The 17,513-nt window shown below is 37.8% G+C and overlaps 1 protein-coding gene across 1 annotated transcript in view; it reads left to right on the top strand.

The window, feature by feature from the left end:
* The first annotated feature begins 9,677 nt into the window (after positions 1-9,677).
* Positions 9,678-17,513, top strand: part of LOC134541709 (uncharacterized) — a 95,605-nt gene continuing 87,769 nt past the window's right edge. The window contains exons 1-2 of the mRNA XM_063385355.1: positions 9,678-9,730; positions 13,062-13,282. Of these exons, the coding sequence (XP_063241425.1) occupies positions 13,063-13,282 (220 nt within the window). The 5' untranslated portion in view covers positions 9,678-9,730; position 13,062. The remainder of the gene's footprint in view (positions 9,731-13,061; positions 13,283-17,513) is intronic.

The following is a 17,513-nucleotide window of genomic DNA, read 5'->3' as shown; positions in this document are numbered from 1 at the left end:
AAATGTGCTGCCTTTTCGTTGTCGGTGCTTCCAAATATGCTGCCTTTTCGTAGTCGGTGCTTCCAAATGTGCTGCCTTTTCGTTGTCGGTGCTGACAAATGTGCTGCCTTTTCGTAGTCGGTGCTTCCAAATGTGCTGCCTTTTCATTGTCGGTGCTGCCAAATGTGCTGCCTTTTCGTTGTCGGTGCTTCCAAATGTGCTGCCTTTTCGTAGTCGGTGAATCCAAATGTGCTGCCTTTTCGATGACGGTGCTTCCAAATGTGCTGCCTTTTCGTAGTCGGAGCTTACAAATGTGCTGCCATTTCGATGGCGGTGCTTCCAAATGTGCTGCCATTTCGTTGTCGGTGCTTCCAAATGTCCTGCCTTTTCGTTGACGGTGCTTCCAAATGTGCTGCCTTTTTGTAGTCGGTGCTTCCAAATGTGCTGCCTTTTCGATGACGGTTCTTTCAAATGTGCTGCATTTTCGTAGTCAGCGCTTCCAAATGTGCTGCCATTTCGATGGCGGTGCTTCCAAATGTGCTGCCATTTCGTTGTCGGTGCTTCCAAATGTCCTGCCTTTTCATTGTCGGTACTTCCAAATGTGCTGCCTTTTCGTAGTCGGTGCTTCCGAATGTGCTGCCTTTTCGATGGCGGTGCTATCTTTTCGTTGTCGGTGCTTCCAAATGTGCTGCCTTTTCGTTGACGGTGCTACCTTTTGTTTTTCCTATTTTGATGGTGCTTCCAAATGTGCTTCCTTTTTTGTTGATCGTGCTTCTATTTTTTTAATGTTGTTTTGACTCTAGTATTTTTTAGTAAATTGTTCTTGATTTGACTAACGTATTATTCAAACCGGTTAATGTATATAAACGAGTCCTAGACAGCAGGACGCTCAGTTTATTACTGCCGTCGACGGTGTACGGATCACCTAGTTTGTTTCTTCTGGTGCATAAGTCGTGTAATTGTCTGTTCTTGAGACTTCGATGGCATCTTTACCGACATTAACGTCGTACTCGATGGAGGATGTACCATCGACTACGGGAACCATGACGTCGGCGCCGACGATGTTGGAGCAGATCCCGTTGGCAACGCCTCTGACAACACTGGAGGAGACTTCGATATGTGCTGTTCCACCATCAGCTGAAGTTTCGTCAGCATTGAATACTTCAATTAATGAAGAGCGTACTTCGCATCAGTGCAAATACTGTGGTGCATCATTAACTATCACCTCAAATGCTCGCAGACCTGAAAGAAGCGGTTTTTCTAATAATGTTCAAAGAATACAATTTCAGTGCAATAAGTGCAATAAACTAATTTCACGTCTCGATAGCTTACATCGTCATTATAAAAAATGCTCCGAGACGTATAATGAACATGGTTATTGATTTGACTCGTGTGTTGTACCGGCTAATGAGACTATATATGTGCTATGAACTTCAGTCCGTCTCTGGCTGTGGTGATGAACGGATCGGATAGACATTTAAAGTCATGTAAAAGGCTTAGTCCGTACAATAAGAAGACTGTTTGAATCGAGGAATCTAAAAGGCTTTGGTTATTTGTCAGTTTTTTTTTGTACTTGTAGTAGTGTATTGAATTTATGTAATAAAATTTTTTTAAGAGAACTTGTGGTGTTTTTATTTTCTCAAACCTAACACTTTTTTAGTATTTTTTTTAAATTAAAGTTGTTTTGTATCGGCCAGGGATCGAACCAAGGACCTTAGTCGATCCAATCAATCATTATATGGATTAAAAATTTATTTAATGAATTTTGGATTTTTTCCCGCTTTTCTAGCTACATTATTACATGATTTCAAGATGGCGGCCGAATTTCAAGATGGCGGGGTGTACCTCTATAATAAATTATTACTGCACTGTAGCGAGTTAGGAGAAAATTATCCAGATGGAAATGTACTCTATAATATAAGTACACACACACACACACAATCTGGCATACTCCAGCAGGTGGTAGCTCCTGGTAGCATGTACTGAACATAAAATTTCGGATCCATGATGGTCGACAAGGACAAAGTCAAATTTCAAGAACAAAGTCAAATTTCAAGGTCAAGGTCAAAGTTCACAGTCAAGGTCTAATTTCAAGGTCGAGGTCATATTTCAAGGTCAAATTTGAAGGTCAAGGTCAAAGGTGTGGTGACCAGATAATTATACTAACATGGTATCAGCACACTCTAGCGGACGAAAACAAGATGGTGATCTCCAGCGGACGAAGACAAGATGGCGGACATGTCATACCAGCTGACGATATATATGCTTTGAAAAAGTCTGCCTGCAGTCACCATTGAGGAAGGAGCCTGTCGCCATTTTTAATTTTTCTTTGCACCCGTCGGGTTCGAACCGAGGACTCCGAGCTCCGTGTCGTAAATGAATGTTTTTAAATATTTTTTATTAAATTTTTATTATTTGAATTTTTTATAATTTTTAAAAAAATTTCATTAAAATCAGATAATAAATAATAAAGTTAAAGATGGCGACCGTAAAGAAAATTGCAACGGTGACGTCATCATCCAATATGGCGGAAAACACATCGCCGGAATTTTCGAGAACACAATTATGTCATCCAAAATGGCGGATGAAAGATGGCGGATCCAAAATGGCTGCCGGGGTCAAGATCAAAGGTCAAGGTCAAACTTGTCCCGTTATGCTACACTCATCCAAGATGGCCGCCGTGACGTCAGAGCAATCGGTCATTGACCCGGCGCCTCGCTCCTCGCCCCGGACCCGTGTCCTAGGAAATACTTTCCTATACTACTTATTGCAACATCTAATTATTTTGTGGCAGTTTAGTGGTTTTAATATCCAGCCTTTAACATTATTTATACGATAATTGAGATAATCTACATATTTACCTGAATTTAATCGTAACTATTTGTGTGCTCACAGCAGGAGCGAGCGTGTTCACCACTCGACCCCAAGTATGTACCACCGTTACTAATTGCCATGCATGATTCTTGTAACGTAACTTTGTTATCTTTTTGTTCAATAAACTGTTAGCATACCGTTCTCCTTGCTATTATTTACGTTTTTGTTGCACTGCCTAACAATAACAGACGTGTAACACACTGTGTACTCGTCAGAGATGCGTAAAAATCTAACCACGTTAACGATCCAATCCAAGTGTTCTCATGTTGCAAATACACTTATAATAAGAAATTCTTTATTATTTCTTTAAAATAATGCCGAGCGTGATAAATATATTGTGAGATCAACTACATTTCTAGACGCAGATACACACGCGGTTTTCGCACCCGCCGCTAGAATTCGTTGCCGGAGCAGCTACGTCGACTATCGAATCATTCCGATTTGCAGACTGAAATGATAAACTATATAATGAAACGGCTCCGATAAAAGCGAGAAAATAAAACTTGAAACAAAAAAATCCAAAAACCCCTGCTTTGGACCTGATCTTCGACAAGGAATTTTATTAAAGTACTGCCCAATTTTTTAAAAATCCTTTGAACCGTTAAGGGGCGACAGAAGACTACCATATCGGAAGACTACCATCATGGCAGTATTCCGCCTGGCCTCTTCCAAAAAGGCGGAAAAGTACCATAAAGGAAATCTGCCATAAGTCCAAAGGACGAGACGGAATTCTGCCATATTTTCTTACACCCTCCATGGAATGAGTACAGCAGCATTGTCCTCCAAGTAGTGTATAGAATACTCGTTAGGTAGCGCTGTCAACCCTCTAGCTGTTTCTCAGGTTTATTTTAAAGCGTACAGATAGCGCTTCAGACGGTGATAGTTGTAATAGCAAATCATATCCAGATCGCGGACGAGAAGAAATAAATGTTTCCAAAAATGTTATATAGGAAGCACTGTATTCTTATAACGACGATTAAAAAAAATACATGTGGTACCTAGTATTCCATTCTGCCAAAATTTCTTATACATTCTACGGAATGAGGAAAACGGCCGTACTCGTAAAATTATAATGTAACTAGCTTCATAGAATTTACATTTTTGCACACTGGATCATTATTTAATGAGTGCAAATCCAACGAAAATATGCAAGGATTTTCTTATGTAATGTTTTCTGTGACTGAACATAAATAACTAGATGTTAAGGTTTTTAATGTCTATAATCAATTATTTAAAGTCTACAAAATGTGTTTTTAAGATGCTGAAATGCGAGGGAAATATTTTTGTGTAGTGTAGTTTGTTGGCACAGGGCAAGCAGCATAACGCTCTAGGGGAGACATAGGCTCGTACATTTGGAATGTTGATGGGCTTTTAACAGGCTTGCAGTCTTTCAAAAATAAACTCTGCTGAAATTTAAGTATTTTTTATATTAGAAAATAAAAAATATTACTATGCGTAGCATATTATCCTGCTTCATTAAAACTGTCAGATCTAATTTAAATTTAGTTTTTTTTGCATTAAAGCACCTATAAACGAATTATGACTTAAAATAACAACAAAAACTCATTAACACAAGATATACACTGATACACATCAATGCGACAAAACACAGATTGATAAAGTTCAGTTAACCAATTGGTTACTTTGGTTTTCACAAAAATCTTAAACCGAAACTAAAATTGTGTAGACAAAATAAATATGTAGATTACAAAAGTTTTACCAATGAATATTTGTAGATTATTCAAAAGGAAATATAAATTTTTTCACATTTTATAGTTAATAATGGTTTTAAAAGTGTCACTAATTATGTAATTGCAAGTTGGAATTCTTAATCCAAACCGAGTCTTTATGTCTGAACCAACAAAAATGGTAATAAAATGTTTATAATAAAAAGTGCATCACTGATCGAACGTCTAATAAATAGAAAAGAAAATGCAAATAGGTTATATAGGAATGTAGCATATTCAAAATAATTTAAATGCCTGAAATTTTAAAATATTAATTTAAGAACTATTTCTGCATACTTTCAATTCTTTTCTAATTAAAATCTTTTGATGCAGAGAAAGTTTTAAATTTAATAAGACCTAAATATCTTCATGTGTTGCTAATAGTATTATCTACATGTTGGTGAAAAAAAGCTTGGCATCCAATATCTATAACTCGAAGGTCTTAAAAGAGGACACCACGTTTAATGTCATTACTTACTATATGATAATTCTGATTAATTAAATTAGTTTTTTTCACTAAATGTTATACAATAAATGCTATCGTAATTCAGAGACGTTTTTAACGTGAAAATCAGATCCGGACAGCTGAAATATCTTGCTGAATAGTTTCACAAACATATTTCCCAATTAAATTTTTCATCTGCATCTTTTCTTGATCAATTCTGATTACAGTTGGAATATCATTTATTAAATATTAAAGAGTATTTGAGATAAACTCCTACTTTGCGGAACATATAATACCAAAAAATGCATTTGCAAATGTGACTGCAAAGCGTCTATTTGTAAGATAATTAAAACGTATATACCACGCATTGCTTGACGAAGCCTAAAATTGACAATTTTTTAATCATAGGATTGTGTTGGAAAGTATCAAAGGCTTTGCTCATTTTGAAATAAATAGAATATTTTATTTACATCTGGATTTATACTGGTACATACAATTATATATATATATGTTACGCAGGTTGGTACTGCGTAACGAGGAAACTCGCCCCTGCGGGCTAGTGGGATACCACCCGCCATACACTGCACGGACTCGGCGCGCGAATTTCAATTGATGCGCGTTGGATAGCAGATCCTCGGGTCCACTCGTGCCGAATCGCCTTTGATCGGAGCACGTGGACGTGGTCGGAAGTTTCCGAGCCGCGTTTCCGATTCAGGATGTCCAGAATATTCCTCGCTGTTTTAGTATGGAGCGCAGCGAGTATATAAGCGGGCTGCTAGCACAAGTTCCACAGAGTCTTCTCTCAACCGGCTGCGTGAATAATGCGGTGACCACGACCCGCACCTTCGATCATCGACGCCGAAAGGCTGCCCGCTGAGGTCTTCAAGCTGCGCACGGATGCCGAAAAAGGCGGTAAGAGAGGCCGCAAATTATACAAGTCAGTTACGGACTTGGTAATAATTCAGTGGTAGCCCAGTAACAATTTGCAAGTTGGCACGGGACTTCGGAAGTAAAAAGTATGTGTCGGACTTTGCAGTAAAATAACCAAGGGGAACATAGAAAATTCCGCCGAGGGTCATGAAGTGGTTTGCGACTAGGAGCATAACAGAGTTCTGCTCAGCAATACTTTAAATATATTTTCTCGTTCTATTAATACGGTGAAAATAAAAGGTGCTACTACTTGATTAAACGTTAAGGGCGTAGTGCAGTGGCATTAGCGGGACTATCAGTCGTGGCGTTTAAGACTACCTATGAACATAAACAAGGAAGTAAATTTTTAATGAAAAACTGTTTTAAAATAATTTCAAGCAACAGCATGTTAGGTGATTTGTCTCCAATTCTCTGCACTAGTATAGTGTTCGTTTTATTACCAAATAGTGTGAATTAAGAGCCGGCGAAAATGTGCAAGTATCAGGGAATCAGCACGGCGGCAGAGGTAGAATAAAGAAATTCGCTCCGTCGATGGTTTCCGGTCCGACTGGGGTGATCAGGTCAAGGATCAACGGAAATAAAAAAAACACTCGCCGCTATCACTTAAATGACACTGAAGATTTTAGCCAATTTTATTTGGGGAGAAGTGTTGAAATTTAAATTGTGTTAGAAATATCTCGTTCCTAAGTCTCTGGTACTGTTAAAACAATGTCTAATTTTGATCTGTAAGTGAAGGTTTAAGTATTTTGTATTAAAAAGAATTTGTAATTATAACTAAAAGAAAAGGGTCCAGTTAGAATTATTTATTGAGGAATAATTCGTGTGGTTATGAGAAAATGTTTAAAAAGTAGTGAATGGTACGTAATTTTGTATACATTTATTTCAGGTGTTTTGTTGGTAATCGCTGGAACATGAATTGTAGCTGTAATGTGTAACAGCCAACATAATAAGAAAATTTATATTAATGTATGAGGATTATATGTGTTTGTATAATGTGTGAATAAATCTCTGTACATGCCGTACTAAATATGTGTTATACATTGCTCTGTGTTTCCTTAAGCTCTTGTTGCCATTCTAATTTCTAACGACTAGGTTACATATATATATAATTGTATGTACCAGTATAAATCCAGATGTAAATCAATAATATCGTCTTTAACACACGCTTATATATATATATATATATATATATATATATAAGCGTGTGTTAAAGACGATATTACTGATTGAAAACCATGTGTTTTTACAGAAATAATATTTTTAAGGAATAAAATTCATGTGCCTATAAATATTTGTTCGTCAAAAACTGCTACAATACTACAAAACAAAGGTTTCTGACTAGAATTTAACCGTCAATAGTACTTCAAGAAAATATATACCGATAAATGGTTGAACACACAACCACTCACTGACAGATGCACACTTAGTTGAAATATTTTTGTACAAAAGCAATCATTTCATCAATGTTTTGTTTGAACGTTGTCGCGTTAAACTATAGTCCGTAAACAGACTTTACAGACAACCAATAATTATTTTTTTACTTTTATTATAACGGCCCCGCAAACCCCTTCGTGGATGCAATTTCGTAAAATTCGCTTTGAGTTTAACTCAACATGACAAAAATAATAATAATTTCGCCAAATTTAAAATCTGTAGGAGCTATAGATTTAAAGTTAATTTTTTTTTATCGCCCCCGCACGCCCTTTTGTGGGTGGAATTTCATAAAATTCGTTCTTGGTAAATTTTAACATGCCAAAAAGAATATTCTGGCCAAGATTTATACCTATAAGAGCTCAAGTTTGAAAATGTGGATTTTTTTAATTAACGCCCCCGAAACCCCCCTTGCGGGTGGAATTTCGCAAAATCCGTTCTTAGCTGACCTCTACTTGGCGAAAGAGATATTCCTACAAAATTTCAAGTCTCTAGGCTTTATGGTTCCAGAGATATCGTGATGAGTCAGTACATAGGTGGAAATCTCATTATATATATATATATATATATATATATATATATGATGCAATATTTTACTTACTTAACCGTCGGTTGTCAGGGTATTGTGATTTTCGGTTACTAGATTGCATTTCATTTCAACTAGTGACCTGGAGTTATAACATTAACTAGAATCTTAAGACTTTGTATGCTGCTTATTTATTCAAATTCTTTTTAAGATAATAGACATAATTTACTCATGTCGTTCGAGTATTAGGACTGTATGGTCGCGTTTTAACGTATGGTAGTTTTCCGTCGCCCCCAGACGGAATTCTTCGATTATGGTAGTCTTCCAGTATGGCAGTCTTCCAGTATGGTAGTCTGACAGTATGGTAGTCTGACAGTATGGCAGTCTTCCAGTATGGCAGTCTTCCAGTATAGCAGTCTTCCAGTATGGCAGTCTTCCGTCGCCCCACCTCCCCTGTCAAAACAGGAGGAGAAGTACCTACTATATTTTTATTTTTACAGATCGCGGCTATAAGTATACAGTGCTGCTTCCTACAGTCCATGTTTGGAAACATTTGTTTCTATTAGTGCGCGATCTGTTGAGTTGATTTATGACTGGAACTACAGAAAGTAACTGTCAGAAGCGCTATCTGTAGCCTTTTAAAGTTAACCTAAGAAACAGATAGGGGGTTAACAGTGCTACCTAGCGACGTATTCTATACACTACTTCGAGAGCAAAGCAGCTGTACTCATTCCATGGAGTGTATAAGGAAATATGGTAGAATTCCGCCTCGTCTTTTGAACTTATGGCAGATTTGCGTTATGGTAGGTACTTTTCCGCCTTTTTCGAAGAGGCCAGGCGGAATACTTCAATTATGGTAGATTTCCGATATGGCAGTCTTCCGCGCTCCCACCGTCAACACAATGAAGTTTCCTTTTTGGCTTTGTGAACTCTGGTTAGCGCCATCCGACACAAGATGGCAGCACCGTGGCTCCTTGACTCCCGTGGCACTCACGGAAGTATGCCGGGCATGTGTCGTTTTGCCTAAAGGCGTTTTGGCTAATTTTAGGCAAAATTCCGTTTAGCAAAATGCCATTAGGCAAAACGCCGTTGGCCAAATAGGAGTTAGGCAATTCGCCATTAGGCAAATTGCTTTTTCCTCTTTTAGGCAAAACGCCGTTAGGCATATCGCGGTTAGGCAAATCGCCATTAGGCAAACCGCTGATAGGCAAAACGCCATTAGGCAAAACGCCGCTAGGCAAATCGCAGTTAGGCAAAACGCCGTTTGGAAAATCGGAGTTAGGAAAAACGCCGTTAGGAAAATCGCCGTTATGCAGAACTCCGTTAGGGAAAACGCCGTTAGGCAAATCGCCTTTAGGCAAATCGCCTTTAGGCAAATCGCCTTTAGGCAAATCGCCTTTAGGCAAATCGCCTTTAGGCAAATCGCCGTTAGGCAATTCGACGTTAGGCAAAACACCTATAGGGCGAAATGACTTTAGGAAAATCGCCGTTACGAATTCATGTTTCGGCAAACCGCCTTTAGGCAAAACGCCTGTTACTCAGTAGGCCTACTCCTGCCGCGCGCCGCACGCCGATACGTCACGCGTCAGAAGGAAGCTGTAGAATGTCCGCGTGAGGTCGGGCCCAGGGGGGATCATGGCTGGTCGCTTGCTCCCTCGGCTCGTGGGGGGGGGGAGGGGGGGGAGGGCCACGTGACCCTCGTCACGTGGGGCGGGACCCGGGGGTGAAGCCCTAGCGGGGCCTCTCCGCAGAACCCGCAGGAAAGACAAAGCGGCGGCTTTCATTCGCGCGTCTCCCGAGCGGACGACCACGGGCCAGGTAAGCAGCCAGACACAGGATTGTGTGCATTTTCTTGCCGTGTCAACAATTGAAGCCAGTCCACCCTTTCCCGTCTGGGCTGATTTTATTTAACGTTATAATGAAGTTTAAGGCTGATTCCTAACTAGTGTGTAGTTAACATCTTTGTTTAAGTCTTTCCATCTGGCTAGGCCACCAAACGGCATGGCATTTAATAGATATTGTGCCTGTATAAAAAAAGTATATGTATGTTTTCAATTTTTGTGCAGTTACAAAGGGCTAAATTAAGTGTTTTAAAGGACTTTTTAGGTATGAAAAATTCTAAACACAGTAGTCTATAAAAAATTATTTTATATTCGAGCATAACATTATAGAATAGCACTTAAAACCATACAGAGGCCAGTTCTGAGCCCGGCGCGTAGAGGCGATGAGGCGTGACACACGCTAGCCAGTGTCGCCCTTAGCGCCCCTGAGCTTTCAGAGCTCCTTCGCCACCCCTGGTGGTCTTGCTAGTGAGTTCATTTCAAGCCACTAAACACAATTCTAGTGTTAGCCCTATATGCAGCTGCGGTTTTTTTTTTTTTTTTTTTTTGGTAACCAGAATGACTTCAACTCTATAACAGACACCTACTCCATAGACTAATACAGCCATAGTTGCCCCTACGTGAGGCTCATTCCGTGCACGCAATCATAGGGTTTTGATACCCATACGTTCATTGCAATTTTATCCCCACAGTTAAGGTAGGTTTTAAACAAACGCTACCTATCATAATCGTTACGATGGTGTAAATTCCGAAATTTTTTTTCCCCTGTGTCAAAAAACAGGTATTGTTAGGATCGGAGGTAACAAGTTTCAAAAGAATAGCCCTATTATTTAATTCAATTTCTTTTGATGTGTAAACATCTTAGCTCTCGATAGACGACATGTGGTAGGAGTAATTTCGTGAATGTAAATGAAGCGTTTAAACACGGTGCTCCCATCTGTGGAAGTCTCAAGAATCTCGAAAAGTTGGAGGACCCACGTGAATTCATCCGTATTCATCCGCGCATGTGTATTAAAAAACTTTATAATAGGACAACTATCCTTTAATACTTTATGTTATAATTTATAGTCATACACAGATATATTACGTTAGAAAATACGTTTTGAATCCCGGCATTACAACGCTTAGTTAGCATTGAAATGTAGAGATAGCTCAGCGTTCAACGTACTGTAGAGACACAGAAAATTGTTCGCCTACATTTATTAATTTGCTGCACTGAAACTTACAACTTATCTCTTAATCTTTAACAATCAAACTGTCCAGCTGCAAGATGATGGAAACGCCATCACCTGTCCATATCTGTCATTAGTCAACGGTTTCGAAGTGCCTGAAGGCGGAATTACAATAGTCCGTCGCCCCCTTCCGTCACTCTTTCGTCCGCCAACGCCTCGCGTCTAGCCAAGCGATTTACAACTCGACTTCATCCGTCCGTCAGAATATTTTTCCAAACAAGTACTGCCAACAATCCATGTTTTTTTTTCTCTCTCAGAGATTTATATTGATGGTGTTTGCTATTTATGTAATGTTTCCTCGGAAAAATTCTGAGTCCTTATTCGATTGTTTGTAAATGATAGATAAGGGGGGGGGGGCCGTCTGGTCGGGGTGGAATGATAAGCGCGACGCTCGCTGGTGCTTCTAGCGCTCCTCTCGTCGTCACAGGACAACTGTGAAATTTCAGCGGTGACCGTAACATTATATGGCATATAAATGAAGGTAAATGTGTAATGCAAGTCCCTTAAGTGCTTCCAAGAATCTCTACTGGTTGTTTTAAGCCTAAAAAATATTCTGAAAAAACACGACTTTTAGCCATTTTAACTCTTCTAAAAATACTATTTTCAAAACTTAATCAGAAATCAAAAGTACTTTTCGGCCTTCAGCGAAATCTTAATTGCTTTTCGTAAACAGACCCCACTCGGATATCTTGAGTAGTTTTCAAATCGCGTGGTTTTTTTTCTGAACATCTGCATACCGTGTGTGTGTGCCCAGGTCGAATACTTTTTGAATGCAAATGCAATAAGACTTTAGTCGGTTAACATATCCCAGGGGGGGGGGGGAGTAGTTAATTCATTTGACATTTAAGTAATTTTGTTGAACTGTTGTCCTGAGTGGGCCAGCTGACGTGCCGTGTACAGGGAAGATGGCCTACTCTGCTGCCACGGGGGAGAAACTCTAATTACCGAGACTGAGACCTAGTTTTTTGAAGTAGTTATGGGCCCGTCCGCTAGATAGTAGTTTTCATAATATATTGTTGATATAACTACATTAATTTATTAGGAGAAGTAATGTATAAGCTATTATCAGGCAAAAAAAACAGTGAAAATTCACTCTATTCAGGTAGCCAATGATTTTGTGGTGTGTAATACAATGAGTTTTTGCACCTCCTACTCCCTTATTTATTACATGACGGTTTATTACAAAACAGCACAAAGTATTTTCGCATCGATTAAGTTAGTTTTTGTCCAAGCTCCCGCCCATTTGCATAGCAGTCTTTCCAGGGTTTTCCCTGTGTCTATGCAGGTTATACCTGGGCCCAACTTATCTAGCTTTAACCTAGAATTGTCAGTGAGGGGAGTTAGTCATGGCTAAAACTTTGCCATGGCTGGCCAATCCCCTCCTAGCACATGATGCATACTTCCTCTCCTGCATGGTTCATAACCTGCATGCTTAGAGCGTATAGGCTTCGGCCTGAGACGCACTTAGAGTCTCTCCCTAACCCAGACCCCTCCCAAACACACTTAGTAATTAACTTAGGTTAGGAAAAAAAATTAGTTTTGCGCCGCCAAGGAAATAAGTTAATATAACCAAAAAATAATAAAAATTGGTTGTCTGTAAAGTCGGTTTACGAACGATAGTTTGAGGTGACAACGTCATAAAAAACATTGATGAAATTATTGCATACTTATATGAATAAAAAAATCATTTTTATTTTAATAATAAAAGAATAAATACTTCAAATTATACTAGTAAAGAAATGTTTAAAATGCAAGATTAATTAACCTTTATTGCCGAAATTGTTGTAATAAGCAATGAAAACCACATTAACTTTTCACTTCACTTTATAAACAGTCGAGTGGAAGAGAGATAGATGCGGCGCAAGCGTACAATGAGCGTAACGGGACACAGCGTAACGGAGCAAAGTGCGTAACGGGACACTTTTTCGTGCGTTCAGCCGGCGTTCATCGATTTATTAGACGTTGTCACGTCAAAAACGTATTAACCAAAAAAACTTTGTATGAGAACCTCTATTCCGATTTGTTATTCGCTGGTAGTTCTGGGCCCGCCCAACAGATGGCGACACGTGGTTTCAGGATGCAGAAGCTGGTGCTGGCGCTGGCGCTGGCCGCGCAGCTGGCCGGGTGCGCGCGCAGCCCCGACTCGCCCGGCGGCCGCCAGGAGGCAGTGCTGGCGGCGCTGGTGGCGCTCCACGCGGGCGCCAGCTGCAACTCCTCCCGGCCGCAGGGCGCGCGCCAGCTGGCGGTGCTACAGGCGGCCGTCGCGGCCGTCAACGAGCAGCCGGGCGCTGCGATCGGCGAGTCCTGTGTATCTTGCTCATTCTTTTTTGACGTGACAACGTCTAATAAATCGATGAACGGCGACTGCACGCACGAAAAAGTGTCCCGTTACGCTCATTGTTCGCTTGCGCCGCATCTCTCTTCCACTCGATTGGAACAACCATCGATTTGACTTTTTCGAGGCACATAAAACTTGAAACACTCCCATTCGTTTCCTACTTTTCCTATCATCGTCCTATCCTTAACTTAATAACATAGATTGGAAGAAGTTAAATAGCAAACATGTATAAAAGTTACTTATAGTTTAAATAATCCCTTCGGTAAAGTAATAAACATATTTGAATTAATGAGTGCAAATAAAAGTAAATTTATCAATTAAATTGTAGATTTCCTTTCACTCATTCTTTGTATCCATACAAAATAGTGATAATTCAATAAAAATGATTCAATTTTATTCATAAAAGTATGCAATAATTTCATCAATGTTTTGTTATGACGTTGTCACGTTAAACTATCGTCCGTAAACCGACTTTACAGACAACCCATTTTTTTTCTAGATAATAGATAAGTGTTTATTGATTGTATTATGAAATTAATAATCATTCTGTCAAAAAAAAATATTAAATACTATACACAATTTATTATTTCACGGAAAACTATTTGTAGCAGTTAGTCACTATTTGCTAAAAAGGCAGTTGATAAATTTATTTTCAATGCTCAAATAAAAAAAAATAGTATTAAATGACATTTAAAAAATGGACATTAACGGTTGAAACCAAGATGGCGTCATTCAAATAGGAATCCTTACAAATAAAAATGGAATTTTATCATTTGATGCTCTTGGAGAAATACAACGGGATAATTTATTCACAATATTCTCATTTGAAATTTTACTATAGAAAATGCGATAGTAGTAGGTACATATTGGTTCCTCCGGCACCTTGGTTCTGGGTGAGATGCTGGGTGCCAACCGCCATCTTGGATTGTGACAACGCAGAAACTTTCTTGAATTACCTTTAAATTGACTTCTTATCTTGAAATTAACTCCTGACCTTGAAATAAACCATCAACAATTGCCAATTTTGCAATAATCGACTGGTTATTCGCCGAAATTACTCCAAAATTCAGAAAAATATATTTGCCAAAAAAATCTAATAAGTACTATGATGTTTCAAATATTTCCATTATCAGGTAAACATTTTCTATAAAAAAATAATTAATTCAGGTATCTAAAAAAAAATTTCATTCAAAAGAACTAAAGTCTCCGAAATTCCGCATCTACGAGTTGCCAGTTAGCAGCTGGGAACCTTCGAACTGGAAATTAAATCCAGGCCGCCATCTTGAATTCCACCTTCTTGTATTTCAGAACCATCCACCATGTTCGATTCCTTCATTTTGCTTTCGAGAGCTTTCCACCATCTTGGATTGTGATGCCAACGTGGCCATCTTGTTTACGTCTTCTGGATGATGTAATGTCCGTAATACTGTTTTTGACTCCTGGAAGTCACCATCTTGGATGACATCATCTGTTTTTCCTAGAATGCATCAGCATATAACGTCGATTATTTTAATTTAATTTATTTTAATTTAATTTTTTATACAAAATGCATAGAAAGTTAGATGAATCGGACAATGACAGGTCAGACCTCTAGGATTGAAAACTTACGTCTTTAATCACACGGCCATCGAGGCATGCCAGACTAAGAATTTAATTAGCTATAGTTAAAAAATGACACATATTTGGATCTACATTTTTTTTAATATGAAGGAATAATAGCATCACCTTTAAGAGGCAAAGACACCATCTTAATTTTAAATACTTGCTACTAGAAGCGCTAATGTCGTGTTGTACATGTCTACTAGAGTGCTCTGTCGAAATCTTTGTTTTTAATGCTTGCTACTGGGAACACAAGTGCCGCATATTGCACACATCATCTGCTTAAGTGCACTACCGACACATTGTTTATTTTTTGCTCGTTATAAAGCAGTAGTTTTAATCACCAGACAGGAGTAGCATCCGCCATATTATCGCTCATTTTGGCAACCATATTGAAAAACTGAATTATCAACCCAAAAAAAATCTGAAAAATTTTAAAATCAAAGAAAAAAACTCTCCATTTGCTTTCTTTTAATTGACAACATGCTGCTATAATGATAAAAGGCATATGTTAAGACATATCGTGTCTTGAGATTATAAATATTTTATTACCTTTTAAATTAAACATTATTGTAAAAATTTAAGCCAATAACAAATTTGCAAAGATGCATGACTGAATCTAATGCATCTAGAACGTAAGGGATATTGTGCAAGTAGCCAATAGTCAAATGACTCTGATTTGAATACACTGTAATTTATTTTTTTGTAAATTGAACAGAAATATTCATGTAAAATTACAGATATTTGTACATTTTTACATTTACATAAAAACAACTATCACTACAACATTGTGCTCTCAGTTATACTGGGTTCAGATCCTTGCCTGGGCATTAATTCTTTGTGTTGTCTCAGTACCTCCAATAGTTAAAGTTGTTTGTAAACCATCCTTCAATAGCTTTCCGGTATTAACTGCGTACACTAATAAGGAAAATAAAACAATATTAAGCCAAATTGTTGGATATTCGCTTATATTTTCCATGATTTAAAAAAAATGCTTGAACGAAACAACAAAATATAAAATTATGTGCTAATTATTGTAAGAAATACTCAGTCCTATTATCTCGAAAAATGTATTTCGTTAGTGCAAAAATAACCAAAGACTTGTTTTGTACAAATTTACAATATAGTTTATGTAGTATTATAATCTAGGCTATTACTTGCCAACTGGTTTCCAAAAAGGAATCTTTTGTAAAAGTACAGAAAAATATTTTCTGTGTATGAACGATATTTAGGTGTCTTCCCTGGTGCAAAAAATAATAATAATGATTTTGTGCAGTTGTTCAGTGAAGCCAGCATATGATCATTGTTTCAAAATATTCCCGTGCAGTTTAACCATTTTGCAATTATTGTAGGGTTACTAATTTATACTTACTAACGTGTAAATCATTGGAAATGAAAATAAGCCGGACGAACTTCCGATATGAAAATTGCAAAGCATGATATTCGATTAACCCACCACAAATAACCACGAGCGGATATCATTAACAATGTTTCCCTATTATCAAGCCAAAGTTCATTATGTCAACCACAGAAAACAAATGGAAAATTACTGAAATTTGTTTGTTAAAATATGCCAGCTATTTATTGTTGCCGGGCTGTTCATCAACTTTGTGCGGTTGCGGCAGCAAAATAATAATAATAATAATAATAATACATGTGACCGGAAGAGTTACATTAGGACGGGAAGAGTAAAGAATGTTGGTTCTTTTGTGATATAATGCGCTTCATAATCCATATATTTTTGATCACACGAACTGACGTTTAGCAAATAATGAAAATAGCTTCGTATATAGCTGTTCCTGAACTACGTTTCCTTTTTCTACGATTGTTTTTGGAATTATTTCATCTTGCGTCAACGCTACGGCCATCTCGCTTTAAGTCACTCAAAGCACCACTTTAGTGTAACAGTGCTGTTTTTGAATGTTAAACGTGTTACCTTATTAATAAGCCAATTTTATTTTTCTCGCTCTCTTTTATTAGCAATAATTTCATTAACTTGTATACTCATCTGAGTTTCCTTATTTTGCATTGTTATGTTTTGAATAAGTATGTACACAATAAATGTACACATTAACTATTCATAAAATTTCACTTAATTAGCTTTTCAACATACGTACATACATGTAATATAAACAAACTTAAGAGTTAAAACACGTACCAAATAAATCTCGTTTGTTTCAGCTCTTTGAACTAGGCATAAACTTGAACAAGTACTAGTTTAGGAATCTTTTCGTCAGTATGCCGTTGTCCTCGCCGGGTTAATTTCGTCTTTATTTGTAAAATTTCATTTCTCAAGGCAAACTTTCCCAATATGTTATGTTTTAGTTTTCGTATTTAACGATTTTTGTATCAAACTCATTGATAACGGCTCAGTTTAAGTGCAATTCAATAGTATTATTTTCCTCCAACAACATGATTACACTAAAAAAAATACGGATTAACTTCTAGCAATTTTGCTTTTGGTGGGGAACTTTTTGACATTTTGTTCTTAGCTACCCCGAAGTTGAATAACAAAAAAAAGTTAAACTAGTTTTCAGGTGAAAATTTTTAAATGTCTCATACCGCAAGGATATTACTTCAAATATAGCTAA

The sequence above is a fragment of the Bacillus rossius genome (genome assembly GCF_032445375.1).
Source record: "Bacillus rossius redtenbacheri isolate Brsri chromosome 4 unlocalized genomic scaffold, Brsri_v3 Brsri_v3_scf4_1, whole genome shotgun sequence".
Lineage (NCBI taxonomy): Eukaryota > Metazoa > Arthropoda > Insecta > Phasmatodea > Bacillidae > Bacillus > Bacillus rossius.
Note: the sequence above shows the minus strand (reverse complement) of the source record. Positions and strands in the feature narration are given on the sequence as shown.